The sequence below is a fragment of the Haliotis cracherodii genome, unplaced genomic scaffold, assembly GCF_022045235.1.
Source record: "Haliotis cracherodii isolate W230 unplaced genomic scaffold, xgHalCrac1.p SCAF_6, whole genome shotgun sequence".
NCBI classification, from domain to species: domain Eukaryota; kingdom Metazoa; phylum Mollusca; class Gastropoda; order Lepetellida; family Haliotidae; genus Haliotis; species Haliotis cracherodii.
This window is the reverse complement of record NW_027266319.1, coordinates 65,598,730-65,621,986: the sequence shown is the minus strand read 5'-3', so window position 1 is coordinate 65,621,986 and position 23,257 is coordinate 65,598,730. Positions and strand designations below refer to the sequence as shown.

General features: G+C 39.2%; 2 protein-coding genes and 1 pseudogene across 2 annotated transcripts; all 3 read left to right on the top strand.

Annotated features, from left to right (window-relative positions):
* Nucleotides 1-978: 978 nt before the first annotated feature.
* Nucleotides 979-10,953, top strand: LOC139446605 (uncharacterized; annotated as a pseudogene).
* Nucleotides 10,954-12,786: 1,833 nt separating this feature from the next.
* On the top strand, nt 12,787-15,401 carry LOC139445877 (BTB/POZ domain-containing protein 3-like). The gene is made up of 2 exons (XM_071227113.1): nt 12,787-13,053; nt 13,986-15,401. Exons 1-2 carry the CDS (start codon nt 12,794-12,796, stop codon nt 15,034-15,036), a joined length of 1,311 nt encoding a protein of 436 aa, XP_071083214.1. The 5' UTR covers nt 12,787-12,793; the 3' UTR covers nt 15,037-15,401.
* Nucleotides 15,402-16,291: 890 nt separating this feature from the next.
* On the top strand, nt 16,292-18,872 carry LOC139446603 (BTB/POZ domain-containing protein 6-A-like). The gene is made up of 3 exons (XM_071227890.1): nt 16,292-16,320; nt 17,669-17,782; nt 18,236-18,872. The coding sequence occupies exons 1-3, from the start codon at nt 16,292-16,294 to the stop codon at nt 18,870-18,872; spliced, it is 780 nt and encodes a 259-aa protein (XP_071083991.1).
* Nucleotides 18,873-23,257: the final 4,385 nt, after the last annotated feature.

Genomic DNA, 23,257 nt, shown 5'->3' with positions numbered 1-23,257 from the left:
TACGTAACAGTTGGATTGTTTAAAGTCGTAAATCTTGTAAAGCAAAAGACACCTTTTAAATTTGCGAAATTTTCGTTTTGAAAAGTTTAAAAGAAGTGGAATATTGCAACACAAACATTTAGAGACCGAAGATTTCACTTTCATTTAAAAGTAAGTATTTTAGTTGTGTTTTGTTGTTGACACATCCAAGTGCTCTTGACCGTCTGGCAAGTCAGCGAATTTCACGTGCAAGTTATGATATCATGTCTTCAAGGAAGCGCTATAATGAAGCGCCTCATTTATAGATGCTCGTTATAACATTTAATCAATTTAGACGGTTTAAAAGTATGGAAAAACACTCTCCCTCGGTTTTAGTAGACAGAGCATGCCCTGGGGGTCGGGAAAAACCGCGGGGGCTTCGCCCCCCTGGTTTTTCCCTCTCCCCAGGGCATGCTCTGTCTACCAAAACCTCGTGAGCGTGTTTTCTCAAATCCTTAATTCGTTCGTTCTATGGACGATAGTTTCGGTTTGAAAAGAAAGGTGCAATAGTTAAGCGGAAGCAACTCTTTGATAGTGTAGCGTTTCTTAAACTGTCATTAAATTATATTAAATTAAATAAGAAATTTCTGCCCGGCAACCACCACCGCTGCTAGGGGGCGCGCGTAACCTATCTCTTGCCTCCGGGTTCAAGCTGACCTGGCAGACCAAGCAATTTCATACGCTCTGCTGTGGAAAATTCCTACGACCTCGACCTTGGCAAAGGTGATATATCAAAGCTTACATGAATAAATTAACCGTAAATCGCCATTGTTTTTTCAAGTGAGGTCAAGCGAAGATTTGTCAGCGCTGGAAACGGAAATTTGGACATGAATGGACCCTTGACATCCATATACGCAATAGGTAACGGTTGTTTCTTGACTTCTAGACTTCATAGAAATAACTTCCATCGTGATTCCATTAGTATTTTAGCGTAGATATAGCTTAAATTGTCTTCAAGCGATGGGACTCAATTTTCCAAAGGGAGGTAACTCGGGAGACAATCGCGCTGGTACAATCGCGCGATAGATGTTACATTTCTATTTTTAGTTCGGGGATTTCCTTGAAACTAAGATATATTAAGAGTATTATTACTATTAATAAGACTATTAAATAAATAAATTAATAAAGTCCTGATCTATATATTAATAATTACTATTCAGATCATGACTATTAATATATTCATATCTAGTTGGATTTATTTTAAAATATTTTCAAGAACAAAGTGACTCTAGCCTAAACGTGTTCGATTAAGTAAGATTTCATTTAATTTGATTACTTTTCCAACTGGAAAACTGTTACATTATTAAATGAAGTAAAGCATACACTGTAGTTATTAATCAAAAGTAATAACATTATCAATAAAAATACGTCTAACATAAGCACACCACGTTTTTATTGGATTACATTTCTATTTTTTACCTGAGAATATGAGAAATTATATGTAAGCAATTTAAAAGCAGATTGGGGTAACTTGATTAATTATCAAATGATATAATAAGAAATACAAAATATTAGATATTCAAATTGTTGTAATCTGTTGTAATGTGATTTATCTCTTCAATTACATGACATAATTTAAACTTTTCGTTTTCAAGGGGGGACTGGAAGACATACTTTTGCAAGATTCATACTTTAGTTTTGTGATTGGTTGGTGAGTCAGATTGTTAATTATTGCATGCCATATTCACTGTTGCTAATAAAACACTTAAGTTAAATTGAAAATGGCTAGGGTGAATATTTGTACTTACAGCATTCATCGTGCTTTTACATCTATTTTATACACACCTTTGCATAACACAGTAATTATTACCTGTGTTATTGAGTATGTACTGTTTAAGCAAGTGTATTCTATTTATAATCTGTGCAAAACATCCCCACATTCTTGTATATAAAAGCATCAAACAGAATTTTTTGTATTTTTTAAGTACTCCTTTTTGCAATGCAAATTGTATATGCTTTGGAAATAGGTTTTTGGCCCCTTTAGTACTAAGGCAAAGACTTTGTTAATTTCACATGATCACTTTGTATGTATGTTTCAGTTACCATGAATGAGCCTGACAACAGCCTCACATTTGATAGCCAGCCATTGCCGAGTTCGGATGAATATTCCCAGTACAGATATGGGAGTCTAACTTTCACAGATACTCAGGTGATAAGATTGTATAACTATAAATTCATACTACTCCTAAATAATTTTATATATTATTAGTAAATAATAATAGTCAACTTCTATAGTGCTAAAATCAACACCACCTGCATCATGCTAAAAGCACAGGACATTTTACTGCAGCAAAGCGTTGGATCATATTTGGCATACTATATCCGTCTTAACTCTGTCGGGGAGTAATAAAACTATTCTTTGTGAGTATGAATAACAATAAATAATAGTTTCTATGTCATTTATTTAATAACACTTTGCAACTTTTACATATTATTTTATTCTCTGACAGGCTGTAGACAGTGATGCAACTATCCCAACCTCGCAGGCGGTCACCAGTGATGTAGGACCCTCACCAAAACAAAGCACTAGTTATGAGGCTTCTGTACAATACATCTCTAGTTCGGACGAGGAATCCCAGTCAATCATTCTGAAGAAGAGACGTACAAGTAAGTCGATTGAAAGAAAGCAATCAGTTGAGTCTCAGACAGTCTGTAGTGGGGACTGTTACACAAATTCAACAGGACTTTTAGCAGGTGACTTGGTGGAAGTCTTTCAAAACGACAAGTCAACCGAGACAATTTCAAGCAGAACCATCTTGACTTTCAGCAACCATTTGTTTGTTAATTAATTATTCAGCCATGACGTATTTGGATCAACTTGGAATTTCCCAAAGTAAATTGATAGATAATACCTCTGAACTTTCCCCAAATTACGGACAGACAAGTGACACATGGAGTACTATTTGATTTGTATACTTTGTCAAGGACATTAGGTCTTGAAGTTGGACATTCTCTGCAAAATTGGATTTCAAGGATTTGTGGATTAGATGTTGAATGCATAAATGCACCAGCTGTCATAGCTAAGATTCACAGGGTACTGACATCACTGAAGAATAAGAGGGGTCAAAGTAAGTTGGACATTCTTCAAAAGCAATTTGTCATTCCACAGTCTACAAGTACATCTGTTTCATCAACTTTCATCTTGCCTAAGCAACCTGAACAGAAGACACATGCAACAGAATTGGACAAGACCAAGCAACAGCTTAAAGAACGCAGAAATTGCAAGATGAAAGGAAACAGATAAAAAGAAAATATGAAAGATTAGTTGAAAAGGAAGCATCGACTAAGGAGAAGAGACTGAAAATTGAAAAGGAATCTGTTGGCTTACAAAAAGATACTAAAGCAAAACAGAAGAAGCTACAACAACTTGAAAAGAGAGCATCCCATTTCAAGAGAAAAGGAGACAAGTATATGAAGATGTATTTTGAAAGCAACAGAGCTGTGAAAGGTCTTCGTCAGAAAATTGCTTCTAATGCAAACAAGCAAGCAGCAGACAAGGTACAGCTTTTCTTTGATGTCTTCAAAGTTTGTTCACAAGAATCAGCCATTCCACAAAGTAGGTGGAGTCCACAAAAAAAGGTGTTCATTTTTGTACACATGGACTTCTCTTTCTCATCCATGTCTGCCCACCCATCAACAACTTGCGGCAAAATAGTTGCTCTGAATTGTTCTAGAAGCCTGTTGAATGTCTTCTCTGCTGAGGCTCTATCGGACATTGTGTCTCGAATATTTGCTAGAATTCGATATTCATGCATTTCTCCTTCCTTCTCCTCGTTATGGCAGTGGCCGTTGATGTCTTCAAGAATCTTCCTAAAGGTGTCAATTGTAGTCTGACTACTTTTGTTGGCCATTTCTCGGAGACCCAAAATATATGATGTCTGGGATTCATCAGTGACAACATATGTCTCCACTGTCTTTCCATATTTTCTGGTCTCATCTGTGTACAGAGTTGTATCCTTCTTAATCTTCAGGACATCGTGTAACTGCATTTTTGTGCAACTGCACATTTTGCATGGACAATACTGTTGACTGTTGAGGCAGAAGGTAAAGCATTTGTTGTCTTCCCACAAAGAGATGCAACCTCTCTAATAACACTGCCTACCTTTTATGTGGCCACTTTCAAATTAGTCAAGTTTGTCACACACTGTACAGTTACCGGTGTGTAAGAACGGAAATCTTTGTCAAATAGTTCAAGCTCTCTGCTGTCATCTAGTAAGGATCGCAAATAATCAATTGTGATCTGTTGATCTTTCTCTTCTTCTTTCAGTTTGCATAGTTCAGTTACTTGCTCAAGACTTTTGAACATTCATTCCTTCAAGGAAAGACTATTGGATCTGCAAAGTTTCCTGAACTAAAGTTATTCCATAAGAGTGAGAGTGGCACACTACGTGTAATCAGAACTTGTTGCAAGGCCGTTGCAGTGGGTGAAGATGAAAAAAATGGTGTCAGCATGGCATGGAAGACATACTTGAAGAGTGAATCAGGGGAACGCAATCGTTTTGTTCGCTTTTAGCACAATCGCTTCAACCTTGTGTTCTCCTTGGGTCATGCAGTCTATATCCATCATGAAGACATTTCAACATTTCTTGACACCGTTCACCTAACAGCAAACAGCCTACTGAAAGCAGTCTCACATGACATCAAAGAAAAGCTGTACCTTGCAGGAGCAAGAGCGCTTAGTTTGATTTCCAAATTTGTCTCCGGTCCTTTGTGGAAATTGCTGGAAATGAAAGGCCACATCCTAGAGATGAACAAGCATTTTGAAACGCTTGTGAAGTTTTTGGACAAAGGTTTCCTTGAAGTGGAAGTCATGACCGAGTTCATGAGAGGTAAAACTACACCATTTGACACGCCACTAGATGAGGATGACAAGGTTTTACCCCTTCTCACAACGGTATCCCCATCTGTGGACCCAATCCTATGCCCAGTGTTGCAGGCACAGTTCAAGACGATCCACCAACTGATCTCTAGAATGGTCACAGATCACCTGCCTGGAGGAAAATTCTGGAATCCTGCAGCTTAAGTAGTGGAGGAAACAAAGTCAGCCATGAAACATAACAAACTGCCAGAGTTTGTATTTGGTCAGTTGGACCAACTTCTAATAGTCCGGCAGAATGTTGACATGACCTTGCAATTTAGGTCCCACAGTTGTTTTTGCATGATTTCATTTGTTCAGACACTACATATGAATAAACTAATGGATGCCACTTTGGCACCCTTGAGGGTTTTGAAAAAAAAGATTTAAAAAAATTGGCCCAATTTTCATATTCGGCATCATTTTTGTAGTCAGAAAGAAACACATAATGAACTTTTCAGAGTATATAGATGTTAAATACACTTGATATACAACATATATGTTAAAAGTTTTGGTCAGACATGTGGTAGAAGTTCTTTTAAGTATTAAAACATAGGGATTTATGATTTTCTAAACCTCTTTTATCCAGACGAAATGTAATCCATACCATGTTACTGATGAATTGTGAAATATCAATGTATTACAGTAGATTAAAAAAAATTATTTGATTTTGAAATTTCTAATATGAATTAAGTTATAATTACTTTGATTTATATCTTGAAAATAGGATAAGTAAACCTTTTTTAGAGACCTTTCAGATGTTTACTAATAAATAGTATGGATAAAAGAGTGCTTTGACAATATCCATAAAAGTATTTTAACTCATTGTTTCAATGAATATATAACTATATGCATGAGTTGGAAATAACATAAACCCATGACTGAATTGTTTGATTTATTGATTGTATGTTACTTACAATACTATCAGATGAAGAACATGCATCATACAAATCCTTATCAAGGATAATCAGTCAGGTCCCATTCTTGAATCAATTTAAGTCACAATATTCATGAGAGAGTCATAGCCAAAGTCTGTTTGAGTCTATTGACACATCAGATCAGTCACATCAGTCACTTTCATCTAACACACACTGTGTAGTTCTGGTGTGCTGGTTATAACAATCATCACATCCTTCACATTCACAGAATATTGCACATGGAAGTCGAGCAACAGCACATCAACACTTTGCAGAGGCGCAGTTTTCACAGCTACATTTCAACAGTTTGAGAATGTAGTCAGGAGCTGATGGCGTTCCTGGTGGCAGCAGCACTGGAAGCAAAATCTGGTTGAGGGTGTCTTTCATCCAGCCATGCTTGAGAGGATCTAGAGTCGGAGGGTCTTTATCTAAAGCATGTTTCCAGATGCAGGTTTGCATATCAGCCCTCAATGCATTCTGTTCACATGCCTCCTGAGTAGGTGGCAATGACATGATCTTCATAGATGAGAGATCATTTCTTCTTCCAACTTTTGATTTCCATACTTTGAAACGTACCTCATGCATTGTAGATGCAGTGTGACCATAACATGATGACAGAAATAACATGGATTCTTCTGTTATTTCTTTAGAGGACGCAGACAGGTCCCCAACATGATGAAGATTACAATTACCTTTCAACAATTTGACAGCAGTAGATTTTCCAACACCCCAGCACTGAGCCACTGTGTCACAGCCTGTGAGAGCATGAGCTGCAAGAATTTTGGGAACAATAGCAGAGTGTTTCTCAACTGTGGCTTTGATGTCAATGCACTTCTTGTTGACAGATGATGTTGACTCCATGCATAGCTGACACGTTAATTGTTGGTATAGGTAGAAATGCAGTAGCAGCACAAACACATCAGTGTTGTCACACACCACTGTGATAGATGCATTAGCAACTGACTCTGCAACAGATATCACCTGCTGAATGATAATAACATCAGCCTCTTCATGGGTTGTCTTGAGATCTTGTCGATGAATCAGTAAACCATTGTTGACCTCCACAGGTACCGAGGAACTTCCAGTTAATACTAGCTTGTGTGAGCAGACTTTCAACGATTCTCTCATCTCTTGCAGATAATCTACTACTAGATCTATCAGTTGAACTTTGTTTGAAGTAACTGTGAGTAGAATCTTCTGTGGTGGGAGGGGCATGGACAGAGAAATCTTGTGTTGTCGGTTGGCTTCTTTGTCCCGTGATGATCTTGTGACACCTTTGATGCTGTATCCAAAGTACCTGTCAAATACAAGGTACACATCAGCGTCTTTCAGTTTCCTCATTACATATGAAGCAACATTGTCAATGAAATCTTTTACTTTTCCATCTTTCGGCCAGTGAACCACCCATAGCATTGCAGAACCATCAATGATAATGCTTTTTTGGTCCGCTTTTTGGGAGGCTTTCTGACAATTCAACCTGCAATTGATTCCTCAAAGTAGCTTTGTTTGTGGCTGTTCTCATGACACCTGCATCTGTAAACATAGAAGTAGGCACTGGTGCCAACTCAAACTTTAAGACCTCAGAAATGTTTATGACTCTTCCTGAGGCCTGAAGTCCAATGATTCTGGAGTAGATCAGATTTGTGTCATATAACGTGGCAGATCCAATCTGAACATTGATTCTTCAAGACAGCCATAGTCTTTATCTTCTTTGACAAGGGCCTATGAAATCCATCTGGCCATGACCTTTCAAATTTCTCCATTTCTTTCTGACCCCTGCCAATGCCTTATGAACATTCACAGTACTGTCTGCAAATCTGCCACTCACAACCTGCCAAAGTTTATCAGTAAGGAGTTGCGACACGTCTAGTGGATCACTTGACTCTTGCAGCTTCTGTCGAATGTTTTCCCGATCTTTTGCATCTGCTGCAATTCGGCCTTTCATTTCTTCTTTATGAACTTGATTTGTTGATTTGTCCTGGTTTGTCATGTCATAGACATCATTTGACAAAACACTGCAAATATGAAGACTCAAGGCCCATATCTTCAGAGTGTTTGGCTTTAAGGTGATGCCAATGATGCCATCTGGACCTTTCCATATTTCATGAAAGTAGTTTCAATCATCATGTCTGTCCATATTCCATTCCAAGTACCAGGTGTATGACATGTGACGTGTTCCCCTTTGAGAAACTTCTCAAGTAGTCCTGGATTTAGATCTTCTGCTGTTCTAAGATAATAGAGGCCATAACGAGCATAGTTCTGATGTCCAACAGCAAAGAAATATGGCATCATCAGTTTCACTGCAAGCAAATGGAGTGGCCAATCAGCCTCTTTTTCAGCTCGGACAAACTGTAGCATCAGCAAAACTGGTTTGATTAGCATATCCAACCACAGTCGCGTTGTTCTGGCATGTCTTGCTCTGCCTTCCAAGATGTTCAATAAGTCTTCTGTCTTGGATACTTCTGTTATCACATTCCTTAACAGCTCTTCAACAAGAATTCTTAACGCTCGTAAGTTTTGAAGGTATCTTTTTCCTGACATCATGTTTGCTACACTTCCGAAAGAGCTCTCAAGAATGTCTGACAATCTACTTCCAGCCATCAGTGTGCCAACACATCCAATAAAGTTCATAAGGAAATGCATTCCTCCAAGACGCAGAAAGAAATTGTGAAATCTTTCTGGGTATGCCCATGAAATGTGAACTGCCACCCTGTACAGTTGTTGGTCACATGTGAAAACAACAATATCTTGTCCAACTTGTTTAGTTAATCTGTCAGCTTCCTTCAGAGCAGTTAAAATGGTGTCAGGGTCAGCCGGTTTCATGTCTATCAAAGGCGTGTAAACTGATGTTGTTTTTGATCTCACCGTCATTATATTCTTGAATGATCTTTGGCCATCATCTGCAGTTCTGCAAAGAAGAGATCTCTTCCATCGTCCAGGATTTCTAGAGTCTTTTTCAATTTCACATGGGTTCCCACAGAATAAGCAATGTTTTAGAAAGTTAAAGTCAGTGCTTGAAACTGAACGACGCCTTCTCTTTTTGGATGGTTCTGGCAGGCATTTATCTGAACAAGATTTTGAAAGTCTTTTAAGGTGGGTCTTTGATGTGTAAGTAGAAACACAGTTTTTGTGGTAAAATAATTCATTAACATCAGAAGAAGATTTATTTTTTTCAATTAGTAAATGTAGGCCATCCTGTCTGGTCTTGCTAGCATCAATGATAGATATGATACGTTGACTAGTTGAATTAGCTGTCAGCTTCTGATTTGGGTTATTACAACAGCCAATCAGCTGGAATAAACATTCAACCCCCGACTGAAATTGAAGAAAGAAAGGATTCATTATTTCTCTTAAAATATAAAAAAATATTAATGATATATTGAAAGGTAGTTGAATAGCAAAATATTAACAATAATGTTTCAAAAAGTTTAAAATTCAAATAAATATGAAATTGATTTATGAAATTGTAGCCACTGACAGACATACATCAATTATTTAACATATTTCCAGTGTACCTGTACCAATAATCAATATTGCATTTGATGAAAATTATGTAACATTTCATTTGAATCATTTAGGGCTTATATTGCCAAATACGTCTTTTTTTTTCCTTTGTAGGTTGATATCAAACATAATAGTTCTCAGGAAAATAGTATCTACAAATCAAACCCTTTCAATTTATTTTAGTAATCATTTTAGAGACAAATATAAAATAAAATCTCTTCCTTACTTGCATAGTCAATAGAGACCCTATGGCAGTATGATAAGTGGTTTGGAAAGTAGTATATACAGTTTTCATCAAACTATCAATTCAAGTGAATGGAGACATTATTTCCATGAGATATTGTGCATACAGTTTGCAAACATGAATATATTGATGCATATATAAATAGTTGTTATATATTTCAACAACAAATAAAGTTTAATGCAGCTTTTGATAGCATTGGTATGCATAGCCTAGCAGACGACACTTCACTAGTTTGCATTTTGATCTGAATTATTTTTCCCACTTATCTCTCATTCATTTACTCTGCATAATTGCAATGTCTATGTCATAAATCAGTTGGACAACAAAAATAACTTACCATTGTGCCATATTATTTGTGAAAATGAGGTAGAAAATGAGTAACTAATGTAAACAGTCTGTACAGGAAGTACTCCATTTTGTGCTACTTACCGAACAACTTATTTTGCCTCCATACGGTCCTCTGCTGGCGCTTGAGATTCCAAGGGTATATTTTAAAACACATTTTAATTAAAATCCTCAAGGGTGCCAAGTTGGCATCCAGTTGTTTCTTGATCTACATATCTTTAGCTTATAAAATCAGCAATAAAACACTGTGGGACCTCAAATGCAAGGTTAGCATTGAAAATTGCTTTTAGCTACTAGACTATAAGATACAGGCCAAATTCTTCGCTTCTTACAAATGAAGCTTTTCTCATGTATTCACACAACATAACTTGTGAATGGCTTGACAATCTTGAAGACAGTGCCCGAAACAAGCTTCTCATGAACTCCAGAAAGGGTGGGGCTAAAATATGGAAAACTTTCAAGACCCGTCTGGATGAAATTGAAGAGAGACGTCTTGCACAGCAGACGAAAAGACAGAAGGATCTTGAAGAAAAGGAGAAGAAGCGTTTGAAAGCCGCAGAAAACTTGACAAATGATGTCTGCTATTATGGTTTATGGCAGAGTGAGGAGCAAGTTAATGAAGGTTTGACAAGACTTTCGGCAATTGATCAGAGAAAAGCCATAGAATCCCAGCTGAAATTCCGAAAAACAGTCCTCAAACAAAAATACAAGGACCCCAAGGTGTTCTCCTTTTCCAAAAAGAATCAAGCTGGAATGTATGTCAAACATTCCATTCTGGATTTGAGACAGAACTGATGACTTTGATCAGAGAAACCATGGCCATGGTGACAACAGGGCAGCATCAGGAAGGAATTCCTCTCTTCGTTGGAAAACATGTGGAACACAAATTTGATGATGGAGTCTACAAAGGATTTGTGATTTCTGTAGTTCCTGGATTTCCCAAGTGGTTCAATGTACAGTATGAAAATGATGAAGCAGTACATGCCTACAACCTGTGTGAGGACTTTGAGAAGGGGGATTTGAAAATCGTTGTTAAACCTCATAGTCAAAGTGTGGACAGTGGACAATAAGGGAGTCGAACAGCTGGCATTAGATACTTAGTTTTTGTTTCCAGCTGCTATAGTTGCGGTAGAGGTAATTTAAGTTGCCTATATACAGTTGAAATTGATTTGTTGGTTAGATTTTAGTTCATTTACAAACCTGTTATGTTTGAATTCAGTATTATTTTCATTTGTTGATCAGTTTGTGTTGAATTTACAAGTTTGATTTTATTTCTTATTTAATGAAAATAACTTTTTAGAAATATTTGTTCACATTGTTTGTTTACTAATAAGTTTGCATGTAATCTACTAACATTGACTAAGATTTTGTTTGTTATATACAGCATGAATAATATATAATAATTGAACACACCAAAATGTTTTTGGTAGGTCTGAATATTTGTTGCATTAACTGATGATAAATATGTATGAAACTTCCTAATGACAAAAGATTTCTCAAGTTTGAATAATGCAGGTTAAAACTTTGTTATGTTGTTGAAGTATCAATTTAAGATTTCTGATGCATCCTAGTAAAAAATATAATTAATTTTGGTTACATATTAAAATGTTTGTTTATTTGTATTGTTTTCAGTTACACTTGACCCTTTTTGTGTGACTGAGGATACTCCCCCATACACGTCCATGAGAGTAGTGCATTATGTGGTCAGATGTGTTTGTAACTAATGTAAGTATTATGTTTATTTGTTTCTTCAAATTATTTCAGTTTAATAAATAATAGGGGCACCATATGAATTTCCTCAAGCCACAATGAATATTATTCTAAAGCATTATTTTAAAAACAATTTTGATGCAGTAATATGTATCATCATGATATGTATTATGTATTTTTTAAACTATTTACAAATGCTTATTTGAGGTTTATTTGTATTGTTTTCAGTTTTCTTGCATATGAGGATATTCCCCAGATCAGTCCAACCCAGTAGTGCTTCATTTGGTAAGACGCAGTTGTAAGTATATTATTATATTTATTATTTCTTAAAATACATTGATGTTAAAAAATGATAATAGCTTTAGGATATGAATTTCGAGATATTTATGAAATATTATACTAAAATATTTCAAAATAATTCTTATTTCTACATTTTGCTCTCTTTCAGGCTTGTCTTTCCTTCAAACGGCTGTGGGTACCCCTGTTGAGAGCTGTCTTGAGACTGAATTTTCTTCTCATCTCAATTTTTGTCATTGTATGTTGTAAATAAATGCCTAAGGATTAATATTATATACGGATTTTGTGTCTTGTGTGTAAAATATATTTCATGTGTCATTGGGATACTTTTTGTTCAACATCGAAAATTGGGTCCGTTTTTGGTCTTCTGAGATCTCATCTTACAACATGGCCAAATGCATTCAAACTCAAAATACACATAAAACAATTGTGGTTATTCATTCAGGACATATCAAAGATGATATAAAAAATGTTAGAAAAAAGTAAATATACAAACAAAAAATCAGTGGTGGTTGCTGAGTGCGGACTTGAAAAACCGCCTTGACACTAAGTTAGTGTCAAGGTGGTTTTTCAAGTTCGAGACTTGGTAGTAATGAAGTATGTGTTTGCGTGTTCTAACTCATAGACAGAATTTAGTAATACTATATTATTATGACACCTTATTACAGGATTTATGAAATAATTTAAAATTAATAAGTAACCCATTCCAGTTTAACTAAGCTGATCAAAAGGTTTTTTTTAAAAAGCATGGCCAGGCTGTAGTAAGCCATTGAAGACGTAATGTCGATGTTTTTATAAAGAGTTCTCTGGATAACTTTACTCACATCAACAGTGGTGTCTTTACTTTTGAAGGCAGAATTCCTTAAAATTGGCTTTTATTCTCATTTTAGCCGACAGACAGACATGGCAGCAAGATCTGGATTCGTGGATAACTGGCAGAGCGGGAGGTCCGTGGTTGAGTGTAACCGCCACATGCTGACCTCAGAACACAACTCTGACGTCACCTTCCGGGTTGGCAAAGGTGAAAAGCCCATCCGGACACATCGCTATGTGCTCAAAAGCCGAAGCTGTGTCTTTGATGCAATGCTGTGTGGCCCCCAGGCGGAGAAAGATGACATCAAGATGTCTGACGTCGAGGCAGACATATTCTCGGATATGTTGGTGTGAGTACTACCATATGGACCCTAAATATATCGTATTAAGTATCCATGGTACTACCGCTACTTGACACCAGAACCGGAATTTGTTGAATAGGCGTTTTGAGATAAATGTTTCAAATAGATTCTTTTAGCGATTATTTCTGCTGCATGAATAATTTTAAGGATTAGTTTTTAGATGTTGGGGGTAAATTTCTTAAAGGCTAATTTATAAGTTACATAATTAAAAAGTTAATAACCATTTTGTCGATAATAACAACAACATAAGTTGGATATAAATGTTTGTGTCAGGTACAACAGGTTACCATATTCATTTGTAGATCGGTAAGAAATGTTAATATTATAAAAATAGGCATACTTCATATGATACCGATCGATAACGAGGCCGTTTATAGTGACGGTCACGTGGCAGGATACGTGTCTGTGAGTTCTGTCACGGTAGCGTTAACCAATCAGAAAGTAGCTTTCTCAAGCCTTACGGCACAAGTTTTAAAATGGCGACTATCATTCCAGACTTCGCTTAGGATACTATTTTGACAAACTTCGAAAACTGAAGAAAAATCTGGAATGTCTTAGAGATGGCTGAGATTGTATGCAGATTTTCTCATGGGCTATGCAACATTTTCCGGCTTCTGTTTCAATTGTTTCTTCCACTGAAGCGAGGGATTGTCGTACAGCCTGTCTTTCAAGGCTGCATATATTGAAGATACACTTTTACACCTGCGACAGCCGTCAAAAACATATGTAAGTTTAGGAAAGTATTTAGATGGCTGCAATTGCTCAAATGTGTATTATATTGGCAACACCTTAGCAATGGTATATTATATTATATTTAGAATAAACGTAACATGTTTTCCAAACAACATATTCTGGCAATTCCATCATTTGTCCTATCAATGTCAAAAGAATAACCTACACGTGTTGTTTGTTTCCTACAGGTACTTGTACACAGATGACGCGACTGTCACACCTGGGAACGTGACTGGGTTGCTGTACCTGGCCAAGAAGTACGCCATTGGGGGTCTTGTGACTCTGTGCCTCACCCACCTAGAGAACTGTCTGTCACCTGAAAATGCCTGTCTCATCCTCGAGCATGCGCACAGGTTTGATGAAGAGGATCTCTACGACAAGGCTTGTAAAGTTGTTCTTCAACATGGAGATACTTGTTTTGCAACTGAAAGTTTCAAAAATCTATGTCATGATTGCTTTGATAACGTACTGAAATCAGGTGATCTCACTGTCCAGCCCCAAAACGCATTCAAAGCAGCCACAGTATGGGCTGAGGCCGAATGTGGCCGAAAAGGAAGGGAGATCACTCCCAAGAACCTCAGATCGATCTTGGGTGAAACAGTCTACGGGATTCCCTTCATCAGTATGGAGAAGGACTATTACGTTAAAAACGTTGTGCCGAGAGGGATTTTGACAGATGCGGAAAACGTGAAGATTATGTCATGTTTCCTGTGTCCTGAAAAGGACCCGTCTCCTATTGGTGGAAGAAAAATACCGATGTATCAACCTGTACAGCCTAGTTACAGCCTTTTGTGTCCCTCTCAGTCTCGTCAACCCACCCCCCAAACCGTCCCGCATGGTTTCCCTATTCGTCAAATCGAACAGTCTCGTCAAATCACTTCCCAAACCGTCCCGCATGGTTTCCCTATTCGTCAAAACGAACAGTCTCGTCAACCCATCCCCCAATCCGACAATTTTCTTGGTTCCGTTAAAAATGAAAAAGTACAGCCTGGTCGACGACCTTCCATATTCGTACCGAGTCCTTTTCTTCAAACCGTCCAGCATGGTTTCCCTATTCGTCAAAACGAACAGTCTCGTCAACCCATCCCCCAATCCGACAATTTTCTTGGTTCCGTTAAAAAGGAAAAAGTACAGCCTGGTCGACGACCTTCCATATTCGTACCGAGTCCTTTACTTCAAACCGTCCAGCATGGTTTCCCTATTCGTCAAAACGAACAGTCTGGTCGACCCAATCCCTAAACCGTCCCACATGGCTTCCCTATTAGTCAAAACGAACAGACCGGTCGACCCATTCCCCAAATCGTACCGCATGTTTTCCCTAATAATCAGAACGTACTAAATCCCTAACTCCCACAAACGTACCAAAACGCACCTATTCCATAAAAACGTATCGACTAGTTTATCCCTTCCCCGATGCATAAAGAATAAAGGTTTCGATTCTACACCGAAGTTTTGAATTGCTCCCGAACAGCACCGGATTCTTGTGTGACCAGTACGGAATGTCCGAGTTACTGAGATTGTACATACCTGAGCTGGTCGCAGATTCCGAGATTCAGTTATCTACTCATGTGAATAACAAGTTTGCCTTGATACCACATGAGATAAACAGGTTATTTGATAAAAAAGCACATTCTATTCTTTAAATTGTTTACTATCAATGTAGTTGCTAATAATGAATAAACATCTTCTTGTATTCTATATTTTGATTGTTGTTTTATTTAATACTATAAGAAACCCATTTAAGTATTGACAGTACACGGCTCATACAGCATTGTTGTCATGGAAACAAACGTAAAAGCAATGCGCGTGAGTTCAAACATACACTGTGTGGCTGCGTGGGCAGGTGTTGGGTTAGGATATGGTGCTGTCCCCATCCGTTTCTGACTTTGGCAGCTTCATGCAAATCTTAGATATTTACTGCTTACTGATATCTACCACAAAAAACTGTCTCACAGAGTTGTCCATATGTCCCAAGCCAAGATCCTTGTACACACAGAGGGGATGTCTGGTTTTATTCCTTGCTCTCACAGAGTTGTCCATATGTCCCAAGCCTTCATCCTCCCTCCCCCCTCCCTCCCTCCCTCCCTGACTCACTGACTCACTCACTCACGAACGAACGAGAGTCAGAAATGTGCTGAACATATTTATTATAACACGCTATTACAGGATTTAACTCAAAACTTGAAATTAATAATCAGCTCTACCAATTTATGTCTGCATGTGTTAGTGCGTTCGTTCGTTCGATCACCCCCGTGCAGTATAGTCCAGCTCAAAATATCTTTTCGTAAAATAAGTTTGATACACGCACGTGCATAATACTGTCTTTAATATAATTAATCCATACTTATATACTTCCAGCAACTATCACCATTATAGGTATGTTCCCACTTTCCGTAATATTCAGAAATGAAAGTTTACTGTACTATTAGTTTGGATTTTTTAGAAACTATGAGCAAATGCTCTTATTTCAGTCATTTGGGTCGCCGAACTCGCCATGACTGAAGTTACCACACAGCCATCTGAGTATGTGTGGTTAGCGCACACTTTCAATAGTTTGACAGACCGCCTCGCCGTGATACCCACTGTTGACATCCTTGGCTGTCGGCATACCATCGGCAGTGTGCAATGATAGCAGTTATCACCTTCGTTTACGGGGCCCGGGTGGCCCAGTCGTCTAAGGCGCCGCGATTCGCCAGAAACCTATGATCATGGGCTCGAATCCCGGTCGCCCGAATTATGTTTCTAGGTTTGTCAGCACCATGCCCATGCTCGTGGGTTTCACCGAAGTGGTAAACGTCTGAGACCTGCATCACTTCGGGCTTTCCTCACACATTAAGTTGACACGCTGCGATATAATTGGTATACTGTTAAAAGCAGCGTTAAACACAACTCACTCACTCACTGTTTCACTCTCGTTTAATCACACTCATTTCTTGGGTTCACAAATGATTTCTATTCTCTCTGTCATCAAATTAAAATATTCAATTGATCATGATAATCTTATCTGGTGTATTTTCAATTCTTTTATATTTAGACAATTTTCTATCTTTAAATTCAGAAAAAATAGAAATCCATTCCAGCTGAAAACGAGCAAAAGTAAAATGAATCACGATCAAGGGCGGTATAACGAAGTGGAGGCTGTAACTGGCCGCAAGCCAGAAGAGAATTGGTCTTCAGCAACTCATGTTGGCGCGCCAAAAACCTATGATTGTGGGCTCGAATCCCGGTTCGCCCCGATTATGTTTCTAGGTTTGTCAGGACCATATCGGTGCTCGTGGGTTTCACCGAAGTGGTAAACGTCTGAGACCTGCATCACTTCGGGCTTTCCTCACACATTTAGCTGATACGCTGTGATATAACTGGAATACTGTTAAAAGTGGCGTTAAACCCAGCTCACTCACTCACTCACTCAGCAACACATGCCAGTTGTAAGTGGCAACTACCAGAATCGGGTGGTCAGTCTCGCTTATTTGGTTGAGGCATGTTATCGTTCCCCCAGTGCGTAGATCGATGCTCATGATGTCAATCACTTGGTTGACTTGTCCAGATTATTTTTGTTATAAACAGCTGCATCAACTATCTCCAGGGCTGGCATTTTGGTAAACCTACTGTACTCTAACCCCTGGATCCATTGCTGTGGTTCTCGAGATCTGCCTGGAGATATATAAGATGGCACAACCGTCACACAGCTGTGATATTGCTGAGTGAACAACAAACAAAGAGAATAAAAGTCCATTTTTAATTTACAGAGAACGGTGTGGAGAACTAATATTACGTTAACAATATATGGCTTTGTTATGCCATTGACTTTAAACATCACCATTGTGACACATTCCTTGCTCTTGGGTTAAATTCTCATTTTCGCCGACAGACGTGGCAGCAGAATCTGGATCCGTGAAGAACTGGCAGAGCGGAGGTCCGTGGTTGAGTGTAACCGCCACATGCTGACCTCGGAACACAACTTTGAGTACTACATGCAACATGCGTGTGCGTGATTTATACCAGTTGTATAGTGGTAGCCCACTTAGATACCATACCACAGTTTAACAGGGATACCCCACTCAGACACTCTGACTCCGAGCCGACCAGTTCTTGTTGTATTGACTGTAGATGATCGAAACAACATTTGTTCAAACATATAATGATGTTTTTCGATTCTCACATTTCCCGGGGAAAATTACACTTTCCAGGATGATAATGCGCACGGCCACAGAGCCCGTCTACAAAACTACAGAACAGCGTAAATGGGATGTTGTGTCGGTCACAATCATCACATGGCAGTATGATTGAGAATTGTTGGTTCTTATTGAAAAACAAGGTTACTTTTAAATTCATAAGAAATGCATTGTGACAGCATAATACTTACATGTTTATGTCACTGTTTATACTAAAATCTAACAAATAAGTGTAGCCTACACATGTAGTTTGTTTCCTACAGGTACTTGTACACAGATGACGCGACTGTCACACCTGGGAACGTGACTGGGTTGCTGTACCTGGCCAAGAAGTACGCCATTGGGGGTCTAGAGACTCTGTGTCTCACCTACCCGGAGGATTGCCTGTCACCTGAAAATGCCTGTCTCATCCTCGAGCATGCGCACAGGTTTGATGAAAAGGATCTCTGTGACAAAGCTTACAACATCGTTCTTCAACATGGAGATATTTGTTTTGCGACTGACAGTTTCAGACATGATTGCTTTGATAACGTAATGAAGTCAGGTGATCTCATTATCCAGCCTGAAAACGCATTCAAAGCAGCCACAGCTTGGGCAGAGTCCGAAAGTGGGCGAAAAGGAAGGGAGAACAGTCCCAAGAACCTCAGATCGATCTTGGGCGAAACAGTCTACGGGATTCCCTTCATCAGTATGGAGAAGGACTATTACATTGACAACGTTGTGCCGAGAGGGATTTTGACAGATGCGGAAAACGTCAAAATTATGTCATGTTTCCTGTGTCCTGAGAAAGACCCGTCTCCATTCTCCCGGAGTTCTAATGAACCATCCCATTTTTTTCCAAAATCATTTCAAGGTGTTACGATGTTCAAGGCTCTACGATGGACACAAACTCTTCGCTGATGTCAGAACAAAAAACGCAATATATGAAAGTATCTGCTTTTCTTGTTCCCACGATATGACACTGCACAGCATCTGTCTGTATGGAGGTGGAAAGGAACACAAGCATTATTGGAGAGGGCCACACGTCACGCGATGAATATACTTTATCACGTTGAGAAAAGATGCTGGACGATTTTCATACCAAATATATCGCCTGGATACTCCAGTGGCTATTAAAGGAAATACGAGGTATTGCATTTATGTAAATTTAGAAAACGGTTCCCCCGTGTATGATGGAGAGGGTTGGAGGGAGAGTGTAAAAGCTGGGGAGTGTACACTTCGTATATTTAGCATTGTTATGTACCGTATCAGCGATAATCCCGTTGTTTAAATTACTGGCTTCATCCTTTGTTTATGTCAATGACTTCACCGATGATTGTCATCACTACCCTTGTGTGTACATAACAGGCTTCTCTACTCCAGTATAACAAAATCTACTCTACCGTATAAAAATTGCCTCCTACATTGCCTCCTACTTGTATATATACTTGCCAGCCACACTCTGTAAATGACTTGCTTGATAACGGTGTTAGAACCTACACCGAAACGTCGCTCCTAATTGTAATAAAGAAGTTAGTCATCCATAAATGTGTATCCTTACTTAGTATTCCATCTTCTAAATGCCTCTCAAAGAAGTTAATGCTTGGTCATGTGTCGTAACACTATACTCACCCTCTCACCAAGCGATATTTTTATTATTTTTATTTTGAATGAAAAACGGTTTTCATTAGCTACGTAGATATTGTTGTGACGTTTAATTCCTTTTAAGCAGTTATTATCGTTCCTCAGATATTAGGGGCGGTCGGGTAGCCTAGTGGTTAAAGCGTTCGCTCGTCACGCCGAAGACCCGGGTTCGATTCCCGACATGGGCACAATGTGTGAAGCCCATTTCTGGTGTCCCCCGCCGTGATATTGCTGGAATATTGCTAAAAGCGGCGTAAAACCATACTCACTCACTCACTCCTCAGATATTATTTACAGAAATATGGAAAAATAAACAAACCATCGGCATAGACAGGTTCCAGCCACCTGGTGAGTTGAGTACCAGCAGCTCCCCATTCCGAATTGTCCACGTTATGTCACGTGCCATCAGCTGTCCGATAGGTGTCGCTTGAGTCGCACGTCGCTCTCCTGAGTTAAACGTATTTATTTGATGCGGCATTTCATCATTTATCAACACATATAAACACTGTAATTATCATTACACATTGAACGGGAAGGTCCTGGTAAGACTACACATTTTTGATATTATAACAGTTGAAGTATTTCATCCTCATCCTTCATCCATCCTCATTTGTTCATTAGCAGACAAACCTGCTTCTGTAGACAGGCTGGATGATCGCGAACTAAAGTCGCATGGCGTCCTAATTCCTCCACACTCTGGAACGAAGGCTCACGTGATTTGATGTGTTATCCAATAACGGAATATGTAATTAAATTGATATAGTTTTGTTGATATTCGGAGAAAATCGGTCAACACAAAGTCAAGTCTAAAAGGCCATCGAGGCTTTCATAAAAAGTAGAAGTCTAGATCACGTACTTTGAGTGTAAAATGGCACGGCATGAGCTATGAATACACAATGCCATTTAGAAAGTGGTCAAATGTAACAGATGTTATATTTGGGATAACACTTTCTTAGTAAAGTACAGATTTGCATCCTTTTGGGGGGTTGAGTCCCTTCCGGGACACTCAAGGTATGTGATCTTGACTACCAGTTGTCGGACTTTCATTTTTGTGGAAGCCTCAGTGGCTGAGTTGGTCAGATCGCTGACTTTGTGTGCTGTCTATTAGGTGCCTCACTCTGGCAGTGTGGGTTCGAATCCGGGAGGGGACTCAACCTTAAACAGTACGAGAATCTGTACTTTAATGAGAAAGTGTTTCACACTATTGAATAGTAATGATACCAAGTGTTCGCGAAAAGATGAGCATATCCTGCCTCACCGGTGGTTCCCATCACAAGCACATGCAAAGGCAAGTCAATTGTAAAAAAAACGGGAACACGTGGTACAAGTCAAAATAGGTACTTTTGGCCACTGATGCGCAAAATTGGAAATGCCCTGTACATATTTACCATAAAAGATTTCGAAAGCTTTCCTGAGGCCTGTTTTAACCCTGTTCAAATAAAGACAGATCTGAAGCTGCTGGATGAGAGTTCCACAGCGGAAAATCTTTCTTTGGTGACGTTGAAGTCATCCCTCTAAAGACGTCTTGTGAAGAGCTCTTTGTCCCTCGGAATCTGTAAGCATAGTTCTAAAAATGAGACACTGGTCTACTTTGTGGGTAAATCAGTGGAAGGGAATTAGCTACTGACCATTATGAGTGAGTGAGTGAGTTGGGTTTAACACCGCTTTTTAACAATATTCCAGTTATATCGCGGCGTGTCAGCTTAATGTGGGAGGAAAGCCCGAAGTGATGCAGGTCTCGGACGTTTACCACTTCGGTGAAACCCACGAGCACGGGTATGGTGCTGACAAACCTAGAAACATAATCGGGGCGAACCGGGATTCGAACCCACAATCATAGGTTTTTGGCCCGTCCAGGGGACGCAACTCTGCACAGCGAATCGCGGCGCCTTAGACGACTGGGCCACCCCTGCCCCTCTGGCCATTATGAGGTGAGGTGAGGTGAAATGGGGCTTAACGTCACGTCAAAGATTATTGCACTTATATAGCGACGTGCATGTTTGTGTTTGTGGCTGCTTGTACTAGTCCGGACTGATGCCGATTTATAGTGCTAGTCCACTGAAATACCATGCCGCAGTTTAACATAAATACCCCACTCAGACACAGTATACTGACTCCGAGCCGACCAGTCCTTGTTTCAGCCCCTTAATGCCGAGCGCCAGACAGGGTAACAACAAATACCATCTTTTAACGTCTTTTGGTATGACGCGGCCGGGGATCGAACCTCGAATCTTCCGCACTGAGCGGACGCTCTACCACTAGACCACGGAGGCGGTCCTGACCATTATGAAATGTCAGGTCATTTATATACCTGACACATGAATTATCCTCAAAGTTCACACTGAAGTTATCTTTGAGGAAGTCAAGAATTTCACATATTGTTCACTCAATAAACCTAGTAATTGATAAGCTTTGAAGCACAGTTTCATTTCTTCAAACATATGAACCATATTTTAGATATGATTGTATGTACCAATTGCACACACGGTTCAATTCCATTATACACCAACATATATAACTTCATATATGTATTGTACAATATTATTGCATGTGAGGTGAGGTGAAATTGGGTTTAACGTCGCGTCCAAGATTATTGCACTTATATAGCGACGTGCATGCGCGTGTATGTGTGTGTGTGGCTGCTTGTACTAGTCCGGACTGATGCCGATTTATAGTGCTAGCTCACTGAGATACCATGCCGCAGTTTAACATGAATACCCCACTCAGACACAGTATACTGACTCCGAGCCGACCAGTCCTTGTTTTAGCCCCTTAATGCCGAGCGCCAGACAGGGTAACAACAAGTACAATCTTTTAACGTCTTTTTGTATGACGCGGCCCGGGATCGAACCCTGGACCTTCCGCTCTCCGGGCGGACGCTCTACCACAAGACCACGGAGGCGGTCTTATTGCATGTAGTGTTCCCTCAATCCACAAGGTGACAATAAACAAGCCCTAGAGCCAATGGTTTGCAGAAATATAGATTCTGAAATAGTAAATACTCACCAGCGTGTATAACGCAGAGCGCGATCAGCAGAGCTTGCACAAGGAATGACTGCATACTGTCAGCTCCACGAAGGACAGAGTCTATGTGATGGAGTAACCAGACTAGAACTATACATATACATGTACATATATACATAGTTCCAATTACATAGATACAGATTTGATAAAACATGGTTAATTTCATCAGACATGAAGATTTGTATTGGTAACAGCAAGAAACAAAAACAAGTGTAGCAGGGAGTGACGATTGTATGTGTCGATTGCCAAGATGAATCGATCCACATAGGACCCTTTGTGGGAAATAGGCATTTAGATCTCGCAACTCAACATTTTTCATTAATAGTTGCGTTCGATCATGGTGATACTACCCCTAACTTGCAATATAGAATTATATGATTTAGTGATTAGGGATTTATCAACACCTGAGTAATTGTCAGTTTAATATCTTCACCAAATGTTCACCACACCGACAGTTTAATTTATACGTCCTCCACTCCACCTCACTGAATACCCTGACGTAATCAACATCACCACCCATGACTAAATTTACGTCCTCCACACTACCACCCTGGCAATAATGACGTCCTCCAAACCACCACCCTGACAACCTTTACGTCCCCCAGACAACCACCGTGACAACATTTACGTCCCCCACA